At 42.4% G+C, this 17,816-nt stretch overlaps 1 protein-coding gene across 2 annotated transcripts; it reads right to left on the bottom strand.

Annotated features, from left to right (window-relative positions):
• Positions 1-2,108: 2,108 nt before the first annotated feature.
• On the bottom strand, positions 2,109-17,379 carry mpzl2b (myelin protein zero-like 2b). Of its 2 annotated transcripts, XR_006031760.1 has the most exons (6): positions 17,166-17,379; positions 12,314-12,486; positions 11,567-11,777; positions 8,724-8,895; positions 6,834-7,349; positions 2,109-2,125 (listed from the first exon to the last, which is right to left on the bottom strand). XR_006031760.1 is itself a non-coding variant. In XM_042091714.1 (5 exons), exons 1-5 carry the CDS (start codon positions 17,218-17,220, stop codon positions 7,184-7,186), a joined length of 777 nt encoding a protein of 258 aa, XP_041947648.1. In that variant the 5' UTR covers positions 17,221-17,379; the 3' UTR covers positions 6,393-7,183. The 2 variants fall into 2 exon arrangements, 1 of the variants encoding a protein (XP_041947648.1); XM_042091714.1 differs by lacking the exon at positions 2,109-2,125 and having other exon boundaries at positions 6,393-7,349.
• Positions 17,380-17,816: the final 437 nt, after the last annotated feature.

Genomic DNA, 17,816 nt, shown 5'->3' with positions numbered 1-17,816 from the left:
CTCACTCGGCTCCGAGGAGGAACTGAGCAGCACATACCTGTGCTCTGAATAGCTTGGTCAAGTCCCGCATACTGAATAAGTATGACTCATCGGGCAGGTGCTGCACCTGCTCTGGCTGCTGACCTCAGACAGTGTGCTGACGCATGTTGTCAGCTGTTTATTTAAACAAGTCAGGGGGACTGAAAAAAGCCCAACTTCAGCAGAATGGGGACAAAAATTACCGGGAATTCTTCACTTTGAGTGTCTTGCTTAGATGCACCAAAGGCAGTGAATCATCTAAAAACTTATCTGATTATGGTCTGCGACTAAACTGTTACGACCACATTTCACTGCAGGGAAAGAGGTAAGTCTCTAGGTTGTAACTGAATTCCAACTTCACAGTTAGGTACATTCATGGTGCAATTCAAAGCTGAAATACATAGCCATACCTTCAAACTACGTCCCTGCTTAACCTATGGTGTCCCTTAACCAAATAAAGGAATATAGTCTCTCAACTTATCTTCCATGTTTTTTGTAAATCCTTCTCCCTCTCATCTTCTAGCCTCAGCCTGGGACAGACACACCTACCAAAAGGACATCCAGGCTGTTTCGAATGACTGGGTGTGAGAGCCTGTGGCTCGTGTCCAGCATGGGTCGACAGCAACCACAGACATAGTATTGAGTTTTACTCCACCTGGTGGAGGCGAGAAGGACTGGCACTGCTGATTTGTGATGTCATGGCTATAAACCATGGCAGCATAATTCATACAGAAAATTTGCTAATTTCATCACAATTTGCAAATCTGTTTTGACTGTATTCACATTAATAACCCCATTATAAAGAGCGGTTGCCAAGGATCCCACTAGTATGATCATTACTTGAGAGTAAATTAATAGACACTTTACACTTTTTTCTTCTACACTACATCCTCTTGGTGAGCAAATCTGTTAGGGCATAGACATGGCAAGTAAACCTCATGACCTAAACCTCTGAACGAGAGACTGATTGTAACCAAATGAGAGTGTTTACACTAAATACAGTAGGCCTACAGGTTGCTACTTCAAGGTTTATGTCAAGTCAAAGCGTGTCAACTCCTCCCTTAATAGTACGGTGTTTTGTGTAATTCCGTTGGATTTTGTCTTCAAATTTCCACGATCCATTTTCACACTTAGATGACATCATCATTTATAATGCATAATTAAGACTGGGACTACTATCACTTGGGGGTCAAATGTGAGAAAACACTGGTAAAGAGGGTATTCTGCCTAATTTTTGGGTGCTGATTCTGAATATCATATTTACTTAGCTGATTTTTTAGTTTTAAACCTGCTAATTAGCATTTGCGGCCTAAAACTGGCCTCCATAGGCAACATAAAATGGGTGAATAGGGTAAAAAATTTAACTCCTTGATATTCTTATGAAACTTTACTAGTTGATTATTTATGTAGATACAATATTTATTTGGATTACAAGTTTTCTGAAAATATATGTTTATGCATGTAATTTAACAATATCTCATTAATTTTTCCCTCACAGGATCAAAAAAGTATATATAATAATTATTCACTAATTTGCATACATTTCAATTACAAACATCTGAATATTGGATAGTTAACATTGAATGTAGTCAGGTTCAGGTTGGCCTTCAGAACTTTTTCTGGATTCAGAGCCTTAAAAGAATGGCTTGTTCAAGCGCCAGTCCTAGGTTATGCCGATTTCAGTCATCCCTTTATCTTAGACGGATACAAGCCATGCAGGATTGGGGGCAGTTCTGTCACAGGAGAAGGATGGGTTACAGCGACCAATAGCCTTTGCTAGCCGGGGCTTGTGGCCAAGTGAGAGGAACATATCAAATTATAGTGCCATGAAACTCAAACTCCTTGCAGTCAAGTGGGCAATCACAGAAAAAAATGGACCATCGCAATCGCAATGCCAATACCCTTTCTAGGCTTCCCACAAGCCCCACTAACACTTTGCGATCTGTGTCACACGGCCTGGACGTCCCCCTGCCGCTTGCCATAGCCAACATGCAAGCCTCGAGTGCACCTATCCAAGAATTCACACTATACTGAATTTGCACTCATTCACTCCTCAGCACTCATGACCCCCCCCCCCCCCCCCCCCCCCCCACACACACACACACACCTACATGACTTTTAGCACTTTTACATCTCTCTCCTTATGCTACAGACCTTTTATTTATTTTCTTATTTCATCACACGTCAAAACACACACACACACACACATACACACACACACACACACACATATCTGACTTTCTCCAACTTTTGCACATCCCCATCCCCAACACACACACACACACACACACACTTACATCATCACTGTCATCACCTCACATACATACAGCACACTGCTTGCTACAGTAAGCCTCCTCTACATACTTGCTGCACACTGCCCCCCCCCCCCCATACACAGCACATTGTCTCATGAGGAAGCTTCTCCAACACACATATTGCACACTGCCCTCTCCCCACATACACAGCACACTATCCCATCTCCCCTGTCATCCCCCCAACACACACACCAAGACCCCTGGCAGTTGGGTTAGCCCCTTGAGCCGTGGATCTGCCCAAGGTTTCTTCCTAGGTAAGTTTTTCCTTGCCCCTGTTGCTCTTGGGTGCTCCTTGTTGGTGCCCCCACCCCAATCCCAATCCTCCCCCACCTTTCTTATGCAGCCCTTGCCACTTAATCTACTAAACCCCTCTTCTATTGCACTTTTTACCCCCCCCCCCCCCATAAATGCACAAATAGGCTGACACCAGACATAATTTCACTGCATTTCTTACTTCCAGTAACTATATGCATGTGACAATAAACTTCCTTGTATCCTTGTATCCAGTTAATAAAGCAGTGGTCCCAGATACAGGAAGTGGATGGGACCTTGTACCGAGCGATCCAGGCTCCTCCTTCCAGGGATCCAGTGCTGCAGCTTTTACTGCCAAAGGTGTTGAGTTGAAGTGCTCACTAGCCTACACAACAACTACGGCCATCTGGGGGTGGACCACAGATTTGATATGACAGAGGTGCTACTGGCCCCAGATGTGGCATGAGGTGCAAAAGTGGTGTTCTGAGTGTGGCACTGTGTGGTTGCTAAAGCAAGACAACCCAAGCCAGAACCTTCTTGGGAAATATGTTAGCCACTAAGCCTTTGTAGATAATCTCCATTGACTTTACTCTCTTGGATTGGGCTAGCACAGGACAAGAGAATGTCACAAATGTTTTCTCAAAGTTTACCCAGGCCTTTCTCACCCCTGATCAGAGAGCTTCCACCGTAGCTAAGTTTCTAACTGAGAGATAGTTCTATGTGTATGGCGTGCCAAGGAGAATCCACTCTGATCAGGGGTGCAGCTTTGAGGGGGAGCTGTTGAAGCACCTGTGTGACACATACATCATAACAAAGACTAGAACCACCACTTATCATCCAGAGGGGAATGGTCAATGTGAACATTTCAACAGGACACTTCATGACTTGCTCAGGACCTTACCCCCTGAAAAGAAGCGTAAATGGCCCCAGTTGCTCCCTCAGCTCCTATTCGCCTATAATACCACCGTGTCCACACAGCACTCCCCATACGAGCTGATGTTCGGTCAGAAGCCACAGTTACCAGTCGACCACCTACTTGGAAATACTGGAGGTGACCACAGGGACAGTCCACCGACTGATTGGGTGGTGCAACATCAAGAGTACCTGACTTCTGTCTATGATGGTGCTAGGAGACACTTAAAAGAGGCTGTGGCATATCGTAGGCATGGTGGTCCTAACACTGTAGTCCTCTTCAAAGTGGTTGTATGCACATCCCACCTCACTGAGGCCAGGTGCAGGACAAAAAAGCTTATCAAGGAAAGAAGAGTAGTTGTCCGCACACTGCAATCATAACACATAACGCAACGTTTTGACCTACCTGATGAAGACCCTGGTGGGTCGAAACGTTGTGTTATGTTTTTAACTCAATAAATGTAGCTCTTCTGGGAGATTGCAGTGTGCGGTCCTGACACTGTACCCATATTACCACCTGGCACTCCTAATCTTTTTCTAGAGGGCAGTGGTAGTGTAGTGGTTAAGGAGCTGGGCTAGCGTGCAGTAGCCTGAAAGTTGTCGGTTCAATTCCAGGCTTTCACTGTTATGCCCTTGAGCAAGGCACTTAACCCCAAGTTGCTCTGGGGAAAATGTGATCCCTTGTAATATAGCTGACATACAGTATGTAAGTGACTTTGGTCAAGAAGTGTCTGCTAAATATAATGTACATGTACATTACATGTAACAACTCTTTTGCAAGAACCATTTTCACGGTCGCCACAAAATCCAGGATACATGGATGTCTACCAAGTATGAAATTGTGGAATGTCTTGATGGAATTGGCACACACTATAAGATTAGGCTGTATGGGGAAGTGGGCCCCCTTAAGACGTTCCACTCATAATACTGCCGGACAGCATTCAAACCCCTTCCACCTCCCACAGTCTGTTTCACATGAGTTCTCTGCCAGTGTAGCAGAAGTAAATATTCTCCCCGTCCCCTTCAGGCCTTGGCAGTAGATAGGTATGATACCAGGACGGTGAACTTTAAAGGAACCGTATGTAAGAAAAATATGTCAATTAATCATAAAATGGCCCTGATATGTCACTAGACATTAAGAAATCATGTTCATTTCAAATACTTATATCACTGACAACAGTAGTCCAGCCAGGATATTGTCATTTAAAAAGTGAAGTTGCAGCCCTCAACTGTTGTTGATGTTGTGTTTTGTCATGTCATGTTGTGTTTTGAACTGATGCGCCACCCTCCATCTATCTACTAATCACGAAGTCAGTAGTGTTTCGCCATCCGTGTGTGCAACCTCGAGTCAGGGGGAGGGGGAGGGGATACACCGCTCTTCAGTATTTTGAAAGTGATTGCAGTACCAGTTTTGGCCACAATCTTACATATGGTTCCTTTAAAGCCAGGTGTGTATGTGGAAAGGCTGACATGCAGCGCTGGCGCACACGCCCACCCGTGGGTGGTGATCATATACGTAGCTTCCTCTCTGGGAGAACAATGCCGGTCATTTGAATTTTTTGGCGCATGGGTGTTTGTGGTTGTTGTTGGAAGAACATGGCTTTATTCTTAATTCTAAGACTTCATTGCTTCTCTCGCACGCCCGGCCTGTTGGCTGTGGATAACCCGTTGCTTTTAAAGAGAGCAAATGCACAAGGTTTAGTGTCTGAGCAATGTTTTCCCTTGAGTTATTTGTTTTTTGTATTAGTTCAGGCTGTGAGAGGGCCATCCGTGGTTTGTCTGTTTGTTTGTACCTTATATTCTTTTGTTTGTTAATTTTGCCTACTGTTACTCAACTACCCATGCCTATGACACGTAATGGTGTACTGTGTTGCCTGTACTATTATAGATTATTTCCAAGACAAATTTATCTTAAGGTAGACAATAGAATGACATGGCAGGTCAAGGAAAGCATCAAGAAAAGCAAAGATTAAGACATCGTTTTTGACATAGGCAACAAGGGTGGAGGTGTTTTTACTTTTCAGACACTCAAAGTTTGAAAACTATGGATATTGTTTTAGAACCAACAACCTTTCTACTTTATCTGGGGGTTTTGTGTGCAAAAAGTGGAATTAATTGTCAAAAAATTAGAATAAAATGTGAAAATCACTTTTCGGACTAGATATAATCGCTTATTTTAAAACATACAGAAAAAAACACTAAAGATGGATCGTGAAAATTTGAAGACTTCTTGTTCCTTAGACTCTATATTAGCAAAATATGCAAAAATTTGAAAATCCAGCGGTACCCTATTTTCCAAACACAGCGTACTGTACTATAAGGTTCACCAGGGGGGTTCGGCAGGTTAAAATTTGTTCTGACAAATCTTAATCTTAAACAGAAAAAAATAATAATGACACCGACAACTCAAATCCCTGAGGTATCTATGGCGTGTAAGAACACAGGGATTGGGCTTAATGATCTGTGTCAAACTGAATCTGGCCCATTCAGGTTTAGCGAGACGAGGACAAACACAATACAAAGACATGGGCCGGACCAGCCCTTCAGCAACAATGTAAGGTTCTAAAATTCCATGTTGAATTCAATGAACCCATAAGGCTTTGAATGAACCCAGATATTCTAACGTTCGTAACGTATTCTAACGTTCAATAATTCTAATGTTAATTTTCCTAAATTCCCATAACGGCTGAATTAATAGTCAACTTTTTCACCGGATATGGATGACAAATGAAAGCGGTGTGACAAAAAGACATCCATTCCTCTTTTCCTGTTCTCGCACAAGTATGGACACATTTGGACCACAGGTTTAGTCATGCTGAGATTCATTCTTGTGTAAATAGATTCTACCTGCTGCAGTCTAGTAACTATTTATTACTTATGGAAATTCAACAGTGCTCAGAAAAGCTCAACATTTATTTGTTCTTAAAATACAATCATATATGTGCAATTTACAGAAAATAGGAATGTTACAGAAAATGTAAGATGTTACATTTTAGAGTTGATCTGTTTGACTGACATTAAGACACAACAATGTAAAAAAGGCAGTGCAATATTTTCTGCAATAAATCTTATATACACATAAAATGTCATATCCCACTATTGTACAAACACCTTCATAAGCCAAAACCTGTAATGCATTACAATTACATTTCTGTCTGTCTGTCTGTCTCTCACCACACCCACATTTGTCTCATGTTTTCATACACACACACATACGCACGCTCCCATACACACACCCCATGATACAGCATGGCTGCAGGAACAGAGAAAAGCATTCTGGGTATACATTCACCAAGATGTGGACACACCTCTTTGTTGGCATAGGCGCGCGCGCACACACACACACACAACAGCTGTAGCAACCACATCACTTGGTCCATTCCAGCACTAGAAAGATATCAGTGGCACAAACCAGCATTTAAAGGGAAATTAAACTAGGCCCATTTTTTAGTTGGTAGAACTGAAGGAGATCAAGTGATGGTGGTGAACCTAGCATGGACTGCATTCTTTACGGTTTACTTTTAAAAAGATGGATACATCTACAGTAGCCAGCAGTGGTTTGAGAGGGCTAGGCACATCATGACGGTGATGGGTTAGGCATCGTCTGTCAGACAATACTGACAGTGCTTTCTCAAAGTCTGCTTTTTCCTGCTATACCTCAGCAGTCTGCGCTGAGGTTATCTGTGCTAATCATCATCGTCGTCGTCATCATCGTCATCATCATCATCATCTTCATCATCATCATCATCATCATCTTCGTCATCATCATCATCATCGCTCTCTTCATCGTCAGAGCTGTCCACCTCTAGAGCCTTCTCCACTACCATCAGGTGGATGGCCTCCTCTAGTTTGCTGACATACATGGTTTATGAGCACATGCAGCTTACACACAAACACACACGCACACACAACCACCAACACCTTCACACACCTTCTGTTGTCCCTGAAAGCTTACAACAGCCTGGGAAAGAAACATAGTTGGCCTTTGATTACCCACAAGCCCTGGAGCGCCAAAGGTCTGCTTCCTCCAGTGGAGACAGCGGCAAGGGAGCACACCTCTGCTTCTCAACAAAACCGCGGTCCCTTTCCACGTCCCGCAGGACTGGAGATGAAGTCCCAGGAGCCTTTGACTGTCCCGAGTCGAGTCGCAGAACCAACAGCGTGTGATCTGATTTGTTTGCAGTGAGCGACATCAGTCCAGTCAAAGTCTCTCAGACCCAAATGGAAGAACAGGCAAAACAACAACCCAACCCTCCAGCTCAGCTCAGCCCAGGCATACCACATCCGTGGTCCTCCTTTGTACCTCCCAATCAAACACAAACATATCCCACCGATCAGTTTCCCAGGGAGAGAGACAGAGACAGAGAGAGAGAAAGAGAGACTGGCTGCAGTCTTGTCATACGGTCTTTAAGAATATTGATGAAAATAAATAAGGGGGTCGCAGAAATAAAACAGATCTGTATGACAAGAATGCAGCCAGCATATTTTCAACTGACACCAGTGGCAACCCAAGATGTAGAGGCCCTTATTAAGGATTGCTAAATGGATTTTGTCCATTTTATTTAGGGAAAAAAGACCTAGTCATTATCTTTGGGCAGACTCGTTATCTCTGGAAAGGTACAGGGATTTTAACATTTCAGATTGAAAGGCTGTAAATAAACCTGGGGCACAAAGCCTGGTTTATACTGGTGCCAGTTGAGAATAATTTGAACAGAACAACACTGTGGTTCTGGACCAGTTCTATCTCTTAAATTTTCTTTTTCTATTTGCCAATTTGAAAGACAAAGAAAATGTTTCAATGCATGGAATTTGAATTGTGAAAAGTTTTCTAGACTTATATAAAATAACATAGCCAGCAATAGCACAGAATAAAACAAGTCTGTTAAATCTATATAATTATAATGTTCAACATATAAAATGTATGAATATCTAAAAAATATATCAAATAAAAACAATCCTAGATGCTTCTATTAATCACATTTGTGAATATGTACAGCATTTTGCCACGATGAAGTATCAAGCTCATATTTATCATTAACTCAGCTCCCCCCTTCCTTTTGTATGGCCGAAGACCCAAGTGTGAAACCCAGGGGAAAGAGAGGAGACTCCAACACCACCGAGGAGCCTGATGACCACAACCCCCCTCAGGACCTTCCTCAGCGTCCAGGAGCCAGCGGGTTTGGGGCAGGGGACCTGGGAGACCCCGGGTCAGGGGCCGCCTCTCACCAGGCAGTAGGGTCCTTCCACTTGCGCTCCCTCATCTCCACCTCCAGGTCGTCGTCATGGTGACACTTGCACAGACGCTTCCGCATCACCACCACCACCACGAGGAGGACGGCAATCACACAGATGCCGCCTCCTACTGACGCCGCCAAGATTTTGATTTCGGAGACGGAGGCTGGAGACACATGGGGAGAGACCAACACTGCACACCACAAACACCTCCACTCAAACAGAACGGACTCTACTACTCTGATGATCAGCGTGTTTACTTCATCTTTCATGCTGGGCTTTGATTAGGTTTCAGTTGAGTGAAATTAATGTAATTCCACCCAGCACAATCTACATAATTTGGAAGACTACTGATTTTCACCATTCTTGGTTGAGAAGGCAGTGAAAGATTATGGTGGTAAGATTTTAGGATAGCCTACTGCAAATTCTATTCCAAACACAGACAATGTTCTACTTTTTCTATTAGTCTATATTCTATTATGTAGAGACAGATGTTCATACATGGATTAAGATATGGAGATTTTTACTGACGTTTTCTTTTAGTCGACGACTAGGCTTAATCCATGTATGAGAAACTGGCCTGTAACATTTTCTACAATCTATGTTAGTATACCAGGCAAATATCAAAATACGCACCATCTTTCAAAATCATCTCTGCAAATACCATCAAACACAACAACTCTTGATCATGTGCACATAGGTAATGAAACACACCATACAGTTCAACCATACAGTTCTTAAGTCAACAATATAGACACATGAAGTCTGGCTTTATGTTCTGTTAGTCAGTAGATGATCCGAGAGAATATCACAGGACTTTTCTGCACTCTGCATTCAGCAATTCAAATGTAAACATGACCAATCAGATCTGTGTATCAATCAGGGTTTCCGTTGTCCGGTAATTACCGGAAAAAAATGAAATGTCCGACAAAATTAAATCTCTCCGGTCAAATTGTCCGATTGAAATTGGCTAATAATCCTGTGCCCCTAACGCAATCTGAATTTGAGAATAAGAAATGTATGCCTATATTAAAGCAATATGTCATCTGGCTATGTTTTTAAATGAAAAAGCTCTACCGTTTGAAAGTTATTAAACAACACCCATAGCCTATGCTGCATTTCAAATAGGAAGCGCACGCTTAAAACGTCCATGTTAAAGGAGAATTCCGGTGTGATATTGACCTAAAGTGTATTGAAACATGATACCGAGTGTGAACGTATGTCTCATAGCCCATCTCGGCTTGTCCCCTGCACTCCAAAATCTGGCGCTAGTTAGCCGATGCTACCAACAGCTTTTTCAATAGTGGTGCTTCGGCATCAGGCTAGCCATGCAAATAAATCACTGTTTTACACCCATTTACGAGGCTCAATGTATCTCCACACTTCATTGGTAGACTTCCGAGGGCCCTGACATTTAAAACGAGACATTGAGAACTTTGAAAAAGCACTGGTAGTTTACTTACAAGACGATTTATACAGACAGTATCTTCACGAAGTTTAGCGTTTGCAGCCATCTTGAATTTAGTCACGATAAGTCGAGCAACGAGTAAGAATGAACAGGTATGATAAGGGATCAGATTCCAAAAATAATTCAGTGGAAATGCATGGATTCCAGTTGCTGCTACTGGAAGAAACTGGAATCCATGATAAATCGTCTTGTAAGTAAACTACCAGTGCTTTTTCAAAGTTCTCAATGTCTCGTTTTAAATGTCAGGGCCCTCAGAAGTCTACCAATGAAGTGTGGAGATACATTGAGCCTCGTAAATGGGTGTAAAACAGTGATTTATTTGCATGGCTAGCCCGATGCCAAAGCACCACTATTGAAAAAGCTGTTGGTAGCATCGGCTAACTAGCGCCAGATTTTGGAGTGCAGGGGACAAGCCGAGATGGGCTATGAGACATACGTTCACACTCGGTATCATGTTTCAATACACTTTAGGTCAATATCACACCGGAATTCTCCTTTAAACAACGAACAAATAAGTGAGGCGGTTCAAACATGGCCAGGCCCAGGTGGACTAGCCTTAAACGTTTTTTCAGAGGCCAGACGCGATGGATGATGATAAATTGGTAACGTCTGAAGCCTCAGATGACCGGTCAACTCCACCACCACCAGATAAAAAGCAGAAGTGTCGGGCGAATCTGTCAGAATCAGTGACTTTGGAAGTGGAGTTGTGGGGGGTGTGGCCGTGCAGGACACTCATTCTCCGTGTACACTGGACACGCAACTGTGTTCTGTACCCAAAGCATACAGTCGGCCTATGCTTTCTCTATCTATGATCTGCAGGGTTAGGCCTCCTCTACGAGGAGATTGCTGGTCCGCGGATAATTTTACGGCACAATTAAACGCCATCATTGAACCACGGACGTGAGTGGTGTGAGCGCTCATTCTTGTGTGTGCACATATGTGCAAGTTAAACAGTGGAACCACTGGAGATAACGTGGGTAGCAGCAACAAACAACGTAGCCGTTTTAAAACAACGAACGAAGCGGACTCTTGCTTGAAAACATAGATACTGGCTAGATCTTGGTAGGCATGTTTAAGTTAGGCTAATGAACATGTTGCATTCTATACAGCCTGATTATGTCATTCTTTAAGCTACATAGCCTGTCTCCAGTTTTCCTCAACTTAACTAATTAAGAAGCGATAATAGGATATTTGACCAGCACATCATCAAAATGTCCGGAAAACGAAACCTCTGCAATCATTTTGCAAGTGCATCATAGATTGAAGGGTGGATGCAGGACTCTCACTGTGGCTAAATTTGTGAATAAGAAGTTACAGTAAAACTGTTTACCGCATCTTTAACACCTGTCCCATCTGAAGATGGACTCACCTTTTTGCACGACCTTCAGGACAACCTCCCCTGCGAAGCCCTGGAAGTCTGGGGGGTTGCGCACCTCACAGCTGTAGGTGCCGTTGAAGATGAACTGGACGTCGAGGAGCGTGATGGAGACGTCCCCATTCATGACGTCTCCTGACCACACAGCGTGGCCTTTGAAGCGACCCTCCGTCGGAGGGAACGGCTCCTCCTGGTAGTGAATCACCTGAGAGCAGACGGTTAGAAGACGAGCTTAGACCAAAGACAAGAGCCGTGCCATGCTTAAGAGAATATCCCTCAAGAGATATGTGGGCCCCAGTGAAATTTACAAAGAGCACTATAAATCTCAAATATCTGTGAAGAATATTACTGTTCTACCAGGTGACTGTGTTTATCCAAATTAAAAAAAGATAAAACTGCGTATTGACCGCACTTGTGTATTAACCACAGTGCCCAGTAGCCTAATTATTCAGAATCAGATCAGTGTATTACTCAGGAAGAAGAATGAAGAAAAGAAAGACATTCCAATGTATAGCCTGCCCCTGTGTATTAACCTCATAAATGAAGAAATTTTGCAAAATCTATGTCTAGCCTAAACCTCAATTAATAGGCGCGAAATTACAGTATGTTAAAGGTCATTTCGCAGTGAACATTAGAGACATGGCCTTTGTGTTTGGAGTCCATTCTTCAACCCCAAATCCAGGTCACGCATTTCCATGAGCGTATTCCGACTACTATCTTCCCCGTTCCCAGATGCCTCACCGTTTCCTCCGGCCCAGGTTTCAGTGGCCGGAAATTCCAAGTCACGATGGCCGAGTCCTCAGTGATGGGCTCTGTCGACTTAAACGTGCAGTGGAGTTTTATGCTCGTGCCGTTAACCGCCTCCACCTCCTTCGCCTTGGTGTATACCTCCATGGCCCGCACATGGACGAGACCTGTGGGTCAGGAGGTCCGTGAGGGTTAATCAACAAGACAGACAGATAGGGATTGACATACTTGAGACAAATCTCTCTGTATACATAGACATGTAGATATGTCTATGTAGAAGGGGGACACAGAAGCTAACTTAACCAATAAATGTATCTTCAATTTTCTCAATTAATCAATTAGCTGTCTAATAAATTAACTGATGCATGGTTTTATCCACATGCAAACATGTTTAGTTTATTGTCATAGAGGTGTACGTAAGGCAAAAGATGTTAAAGTTAATCAGCAAATTTTTAGGCATTTTCCTTAAACAAAAATACAGAAATCGATTAACTGATTACCAAAGTGGTGGCAATAAATGTAACAGTTGCTAACTAACCGATTAATCGTTTCATGGTTGGAGCTCTACCTCTAAGCCAAGTTACTTCATCATAATTCCTAAAGGCCCCAGGAGAATCATTGAGACCATGACAAATGGATTTGATTCGATGTGGTCATTTAACACCAGAACCACAACAGCTTGGATTTCAACCATGAGGAGTCTCAAGTGAGCCAATCAGCTCAAGTAGACTGTCAGCAGCCAGTGGACCTCAAAGAGAACACTTCAAAACAGTAGTAGTGGTTATTTTGCATGGCAGCGACTCTGGATTACAGTCACAGAACTCAGACTGCTTAGAATATTGCCTCTGCAGACTGAAGCACCAAGCTTTGCTATTAAAGGAAGCAATGCTTTCCTCTGTCAAAGAAAGCAGTAGCCACAACTTCCTACTGGGTTCTGGACAACAGAGAGAAGCTGTGGGTTGCAGCCACAGCAGCTGGCCCATGTGTGTAGAGCAGGTAGTGTAGCAAGGTAAGCAAGTGCAAAGAAGGCCAAACCCACCAGCTACTGAGGCAACTGTCAGCTGTGTGAGCTCACCAGGCCCCTCTGCCCCAGAGTCTGTCTTTAAAATCAAGAGGAGACTTGTGAAAGGAAGACTTCGGCAATATTTCACATAGATCTCTGTTTCTTGAAATCACTGAGATTTTAAAGATGCCTCCAGATTGTAGCACTGTTTTTTTTCTCTCGTACCATCAGTACTTGGCTTAAGAAACAGCAATCTATGTGAAAAATGGCAGTTCTCCTTTAAAGGTAGGCCAACAAAAAACACCTGCAATAATGTATTACCACAGTGGAATATACCTTCTGTCCTGATCTGTATTTAAGGAACCAAAAAAAATCAAACCAAAAAGTGAATCTGAATAATGAGAAATTTAGTGATTGTAGAAGACACACTGCAGAGACTGCTTGGATTGCAGCCCTTCCTTACTGTGACTGCAGCAGACTAAACATGCACCTTATCACACAAAAACAGTGGCATCTGGCCTTGTGTCAAAATAAGGATTTGCACATGTCAGGAAAACAACAAGGGTGAAAATGTAAATAGCCTACTGCATCTGTGTTCAAGAACTCCTACATCAGGAAATATAAATACCACACTGGTTTTATACATTTTTGATGATCCACTATAATGATGAGATTAAACCTAGTCCATCCATTACAACCAGGATAATTCTATGGACGTCTCACAACATCATGACACTACAACAATAGCTACTGCTTTATTTTCTGATTGTTTTGTTTGTGGTGAGCCAGAAGCGAGAAATTAATTGCATGACAGTGGAAGGCATAGCCTACGTTTGATTATAGATAGACAACAGTACCATACCACTTAGAATTACACACAAGCTGTACAGTTCAAGAACCAGAAAACATTTAAATTAGTATATTAGATACAGTTGTATGTGTCTACAGGTTTATGCGTCTACACAGATCCTTATTCTTTATGACTTTAAAAAGACAAGAATCATCATTTAATGATTTAGTGATAGATAATCTGACAATAGGCTTAATTTAGTAGGTTAGTGTGTGCTTCACCTCACTGTGTTCACTGTGTGCTCTGTGTGTTCACCAATTCATGGATGGGATAAATCCAGAGACCAAATTCCTTGTATACGCAAGTATACTTGGCCGAGAAACCTGATTTACGATTTACAACTTGACTTGTAATTGATATATTATAAACTTTCAACATTATGAAAAAAAACAATGTTTCGTTGAAGTGTATTCTTTGTATAACATTTGGGATGTTGGCTCACTATCCAGAGTAATAATTATGACCGCCGCGCAGCGAAGCGGTCATAATTATTAGGTTTAGTCAGATTTTTTCTTTTTCGCATGTCCAAATTTCCGTCAAGGATTCCCGGGACACTGAAAGACCGGGGTACACGAAACTTGGTGGGCATGTAACCCCATATGAATAGCATGGAACCATCGTTTTTCGTTTTGATCTGTAGCCCCCCCGCTGGACTGCACCCCCCGAAAGGAGGGTAGGGCAGACACAGTTTTCTGTGAATATCTTGAGAACTGTAAGGTTTAGGAGGACCATTTTTTTTTGTTTGTTGATCTCAAGGGGCCATGTCAACCCATTCCATAACCACTCATTTCATGTATAGCGCCACCTAGTTAAACACAAAAAAGTAAAAATGAGGTGTTGTAATCGCAGGTATCTGTGACCTAACATAGTCAAAACTGCACAAAATTGGAAGTGTAGGATCATTATGACACCCTCTGAATGCACACCAAGTTTCGTCGAATTCCGTTCATGGGGGGCCACACAATAAATTAATTTATGTTACTATACACCAACTGGCCTGTAGGTGGCCGGAGACAGTTTTCTGTGAATATCTCGAGAACCGTAGGGCCTAGGAGGTCCACCTTTTTTTTGTATGTTGGTCTTAAGGGGGCATGTCAACCCATCCCATTACCACTTATTTCATGTATAGCGCCACCTAGTTAAAAATTAAAAAGCAAAAAATTAGGTGTTTTCACCACAATATCTCTGGCTGACATTATGACACCCTCCGAATGCATGCCAAGTTTTGTGAACTTTCGTTCATGGGGGGCCTTACAATAAAATAATTTATGTGTACATTTAGTGACCGTACACCAACAAGGATTCCCGGGACACTGAAAGACCGGGGTACACGAAACTTGGTGGGCATGTAACCCCACATGGATAGCATGGAACCATCGGTTTTCGTTTTGATCTGTAGCCCCCCCCCGCTGAGGCCGTTAAAATGTGTATGAACAGTCTAACGACGCATTTCATCAAGGCCCGTTTGGACATGTCAGTTATTTGAACCACTGGTTAGATGTAAAACAGCATTTCGTTTCAGACTGTTACTTAATTTGTGCATTAACAATAACGTTTCAGACTACTGTTACTTAATTTGTGCATTGACAATAAAGTATTACATGAACTAAAGATGACTAAAATCTTATGTAGAAGAAGAAACATTCACAAAAAATCCATCCATCCAAAAATGACCTTTGTTTTTGATAGCTGTTGAAAACGGCATGGAACTGACAGAGATGTTTTTGTTTATAAATACATAAAAAATAAATAAATAATTTCATCAATCCAGTTGCAATGGATGAACTGTGATGAACTGCCCTACTTGTGATTGTTTAGAGATTTTAAAGGTTTTATAACAATGCTACATCTTCTTTGGCTATTCTACAATCTATTCACCTTTTCAGCACCAGTAGGCTACTTTCTGTGCAGCCGCACACACACACTCAGGCATGCCAAACAAGCATACACAAAAGTTTCAAGAGTGGGGGATGGAGTAAAATATGGAGACAAATTGAAGTGTGATTTATTTTCGCGGAACGGATGTACAGGACTGAGCGGCGGTCATATTTTGTACCGCTATGCGGTACATCTAGTTCAAACAGTCCTAGCATTCGGAGGCCTTCAAACTACCAATTCCAAGACACTGACGACAATGTCTCGATCAACCTAAGTTATACAGATTACAACACCACTCCTTTTAACAACACTATACAGACTACATACCTCTGCTATGCAACTAAGTCCACATACAGCTGATTTGAACTCTGTCTGTGTCTCTCTCTCTCTCTCTCTTAAACACTCACTTACACACACACACATTAACAATAATGTCATGAAAAAGTCTCCTATATCGGGCCACTCCTTACAATATGCTGATATACTTTGTCCTTTATTACTCACTCACTTGCAATTCCATAGAGAATGGCAGTGATAGCCTCCTGCATTGCTTATCTGGTATGAGAATAGTTTCCTGAACAACGGCATAGGCCTACTGGGTGTATGCTCCAAGTGTTGGGTGTATAATGCTACTACTAAACAACTTAAGGTTTTTGCCATTTCATTTCTTTGGTGACCATTTTGTCAAATGGTTGAGTTGCAGGGTTGGTGTCAACATAAGATAGAATAAATTAGCCTAACCCAGGCGCTGCGACAGGTGTCAGTCAAACAATGATTCAAAATGAATTCCCGCACTACTTTGCATAAAGGCAGCCTGTCTGGAACTATTAACTAAAGTTGTAAACCCAGCAGACGTAATTTTTAAAAAATCCGCTCGTGAGCAACTTTGGCATTATTCGTAGGCCGTAACCTAAATGGCGGACATACGAATAGGCCTCTTCCCCAATAAATAGCCTAGACATTAGACTGATTAGTGGGGTCTTCTTCCATAGTCAAAAATGAATAATAGCCTCAACCCGATTGCTGGGGAAGAAAATTACCTCAGTAGCCTACCTACAACCGATCTTTTTCTCTGAATTTGCAAACAGACCTGAAACACCCACTCACTAACTCACCTGGTGTGGCGAATCCGGCCAGCACAGCGAACAAGCATATCCATTTCCGAATCATGGGATGAATTGGGCCTCGGCAGACAGTCTTGTGTTAAGATTATACAATTTTGGTTATAAAATGTACAGTTTAATAGATAAAGGTTAAAACAAAGTCCAGTGTGACGCTGTTACGACCATTCTAACTTCCACAAGGTAGGCTGTAACTTTTTCTTTCGGAGGCGGAGCAAACAGGTCTTGTGAAACCTGTTTCCATGAAAAAGTCTAGCCTACTGCGCTCCCATTCATAGACTCGATTAGGGTAGTAGGCTATTAAATATAGTCTGTTTTAAATAGGCTACATAGCCTTGGATGAACTATTTATTATAGCAGCCAGTTGTTAATTATGACAGTTTGTGTTGTGTGACGAGAGCCTGTTACATAGGCAACGTTGCTTTAGATTACACTGCGCTCTGCTGGAGATGGCCACCCTTAATTAACCCATTCATGTCCTAGTATGGGGAATTGTGTTATAATGACCGCCGCGCAGCGAAGCGGCGGTCATATAGGTTTAGTCAGATTTTTTTTCTTTTTTCTTTTTCGCATGTCCAAATTTCTGTCAAGGATTCCCGGGACACTGAAAGACCGGGGTAGACGAAACTTTGGTTTCGGATAGCA

This window comes from Alosa sapidissima, chromosome 5, assembly GCF_018492685.1.
Source record: "Alosa sapidissima isolate fAloSap1 chromosome 5, fAloSap1.pri, whole genome shotgun sequence".
Classification (NCBI taxonomy): Eukaryota; Metazoa; Chordata; class Actinopteri; order Clupeiformes; family Clupeidae; genus Alosa; species Alosa sapidissima.
Note: the sequence above shows the minus strand (reverse complement) of the source record. Positions and strands in the feature narration are given on the sequence as shown.

Excerpts from the sequence above, each read along its gene's own strand:
- mpzl2b (XM_042091714.1), bottom strand. The coding sequence starts at position 17,220 with ATGATTCGGAAATGGATATGCTTGTTCGCTGTGCTGGCCGGATTCGCC. Across the intron at positions 12,487-17,165 it reads GGCCGGATTCGCCACACCAG|GTCTCGTCCATGTGCGGGCC; the intron begins GTGAGTTAGTGA and ends CCTGACCCACAG. Across the intron at positions 8,896-11,566 it reads CCTGAAGGTCGTGCAAAAAG|CCTCCGTCTCCGAAATCAAA; the intron begins GTGAGTCCATCT and ends ATGTGTCTCCAG.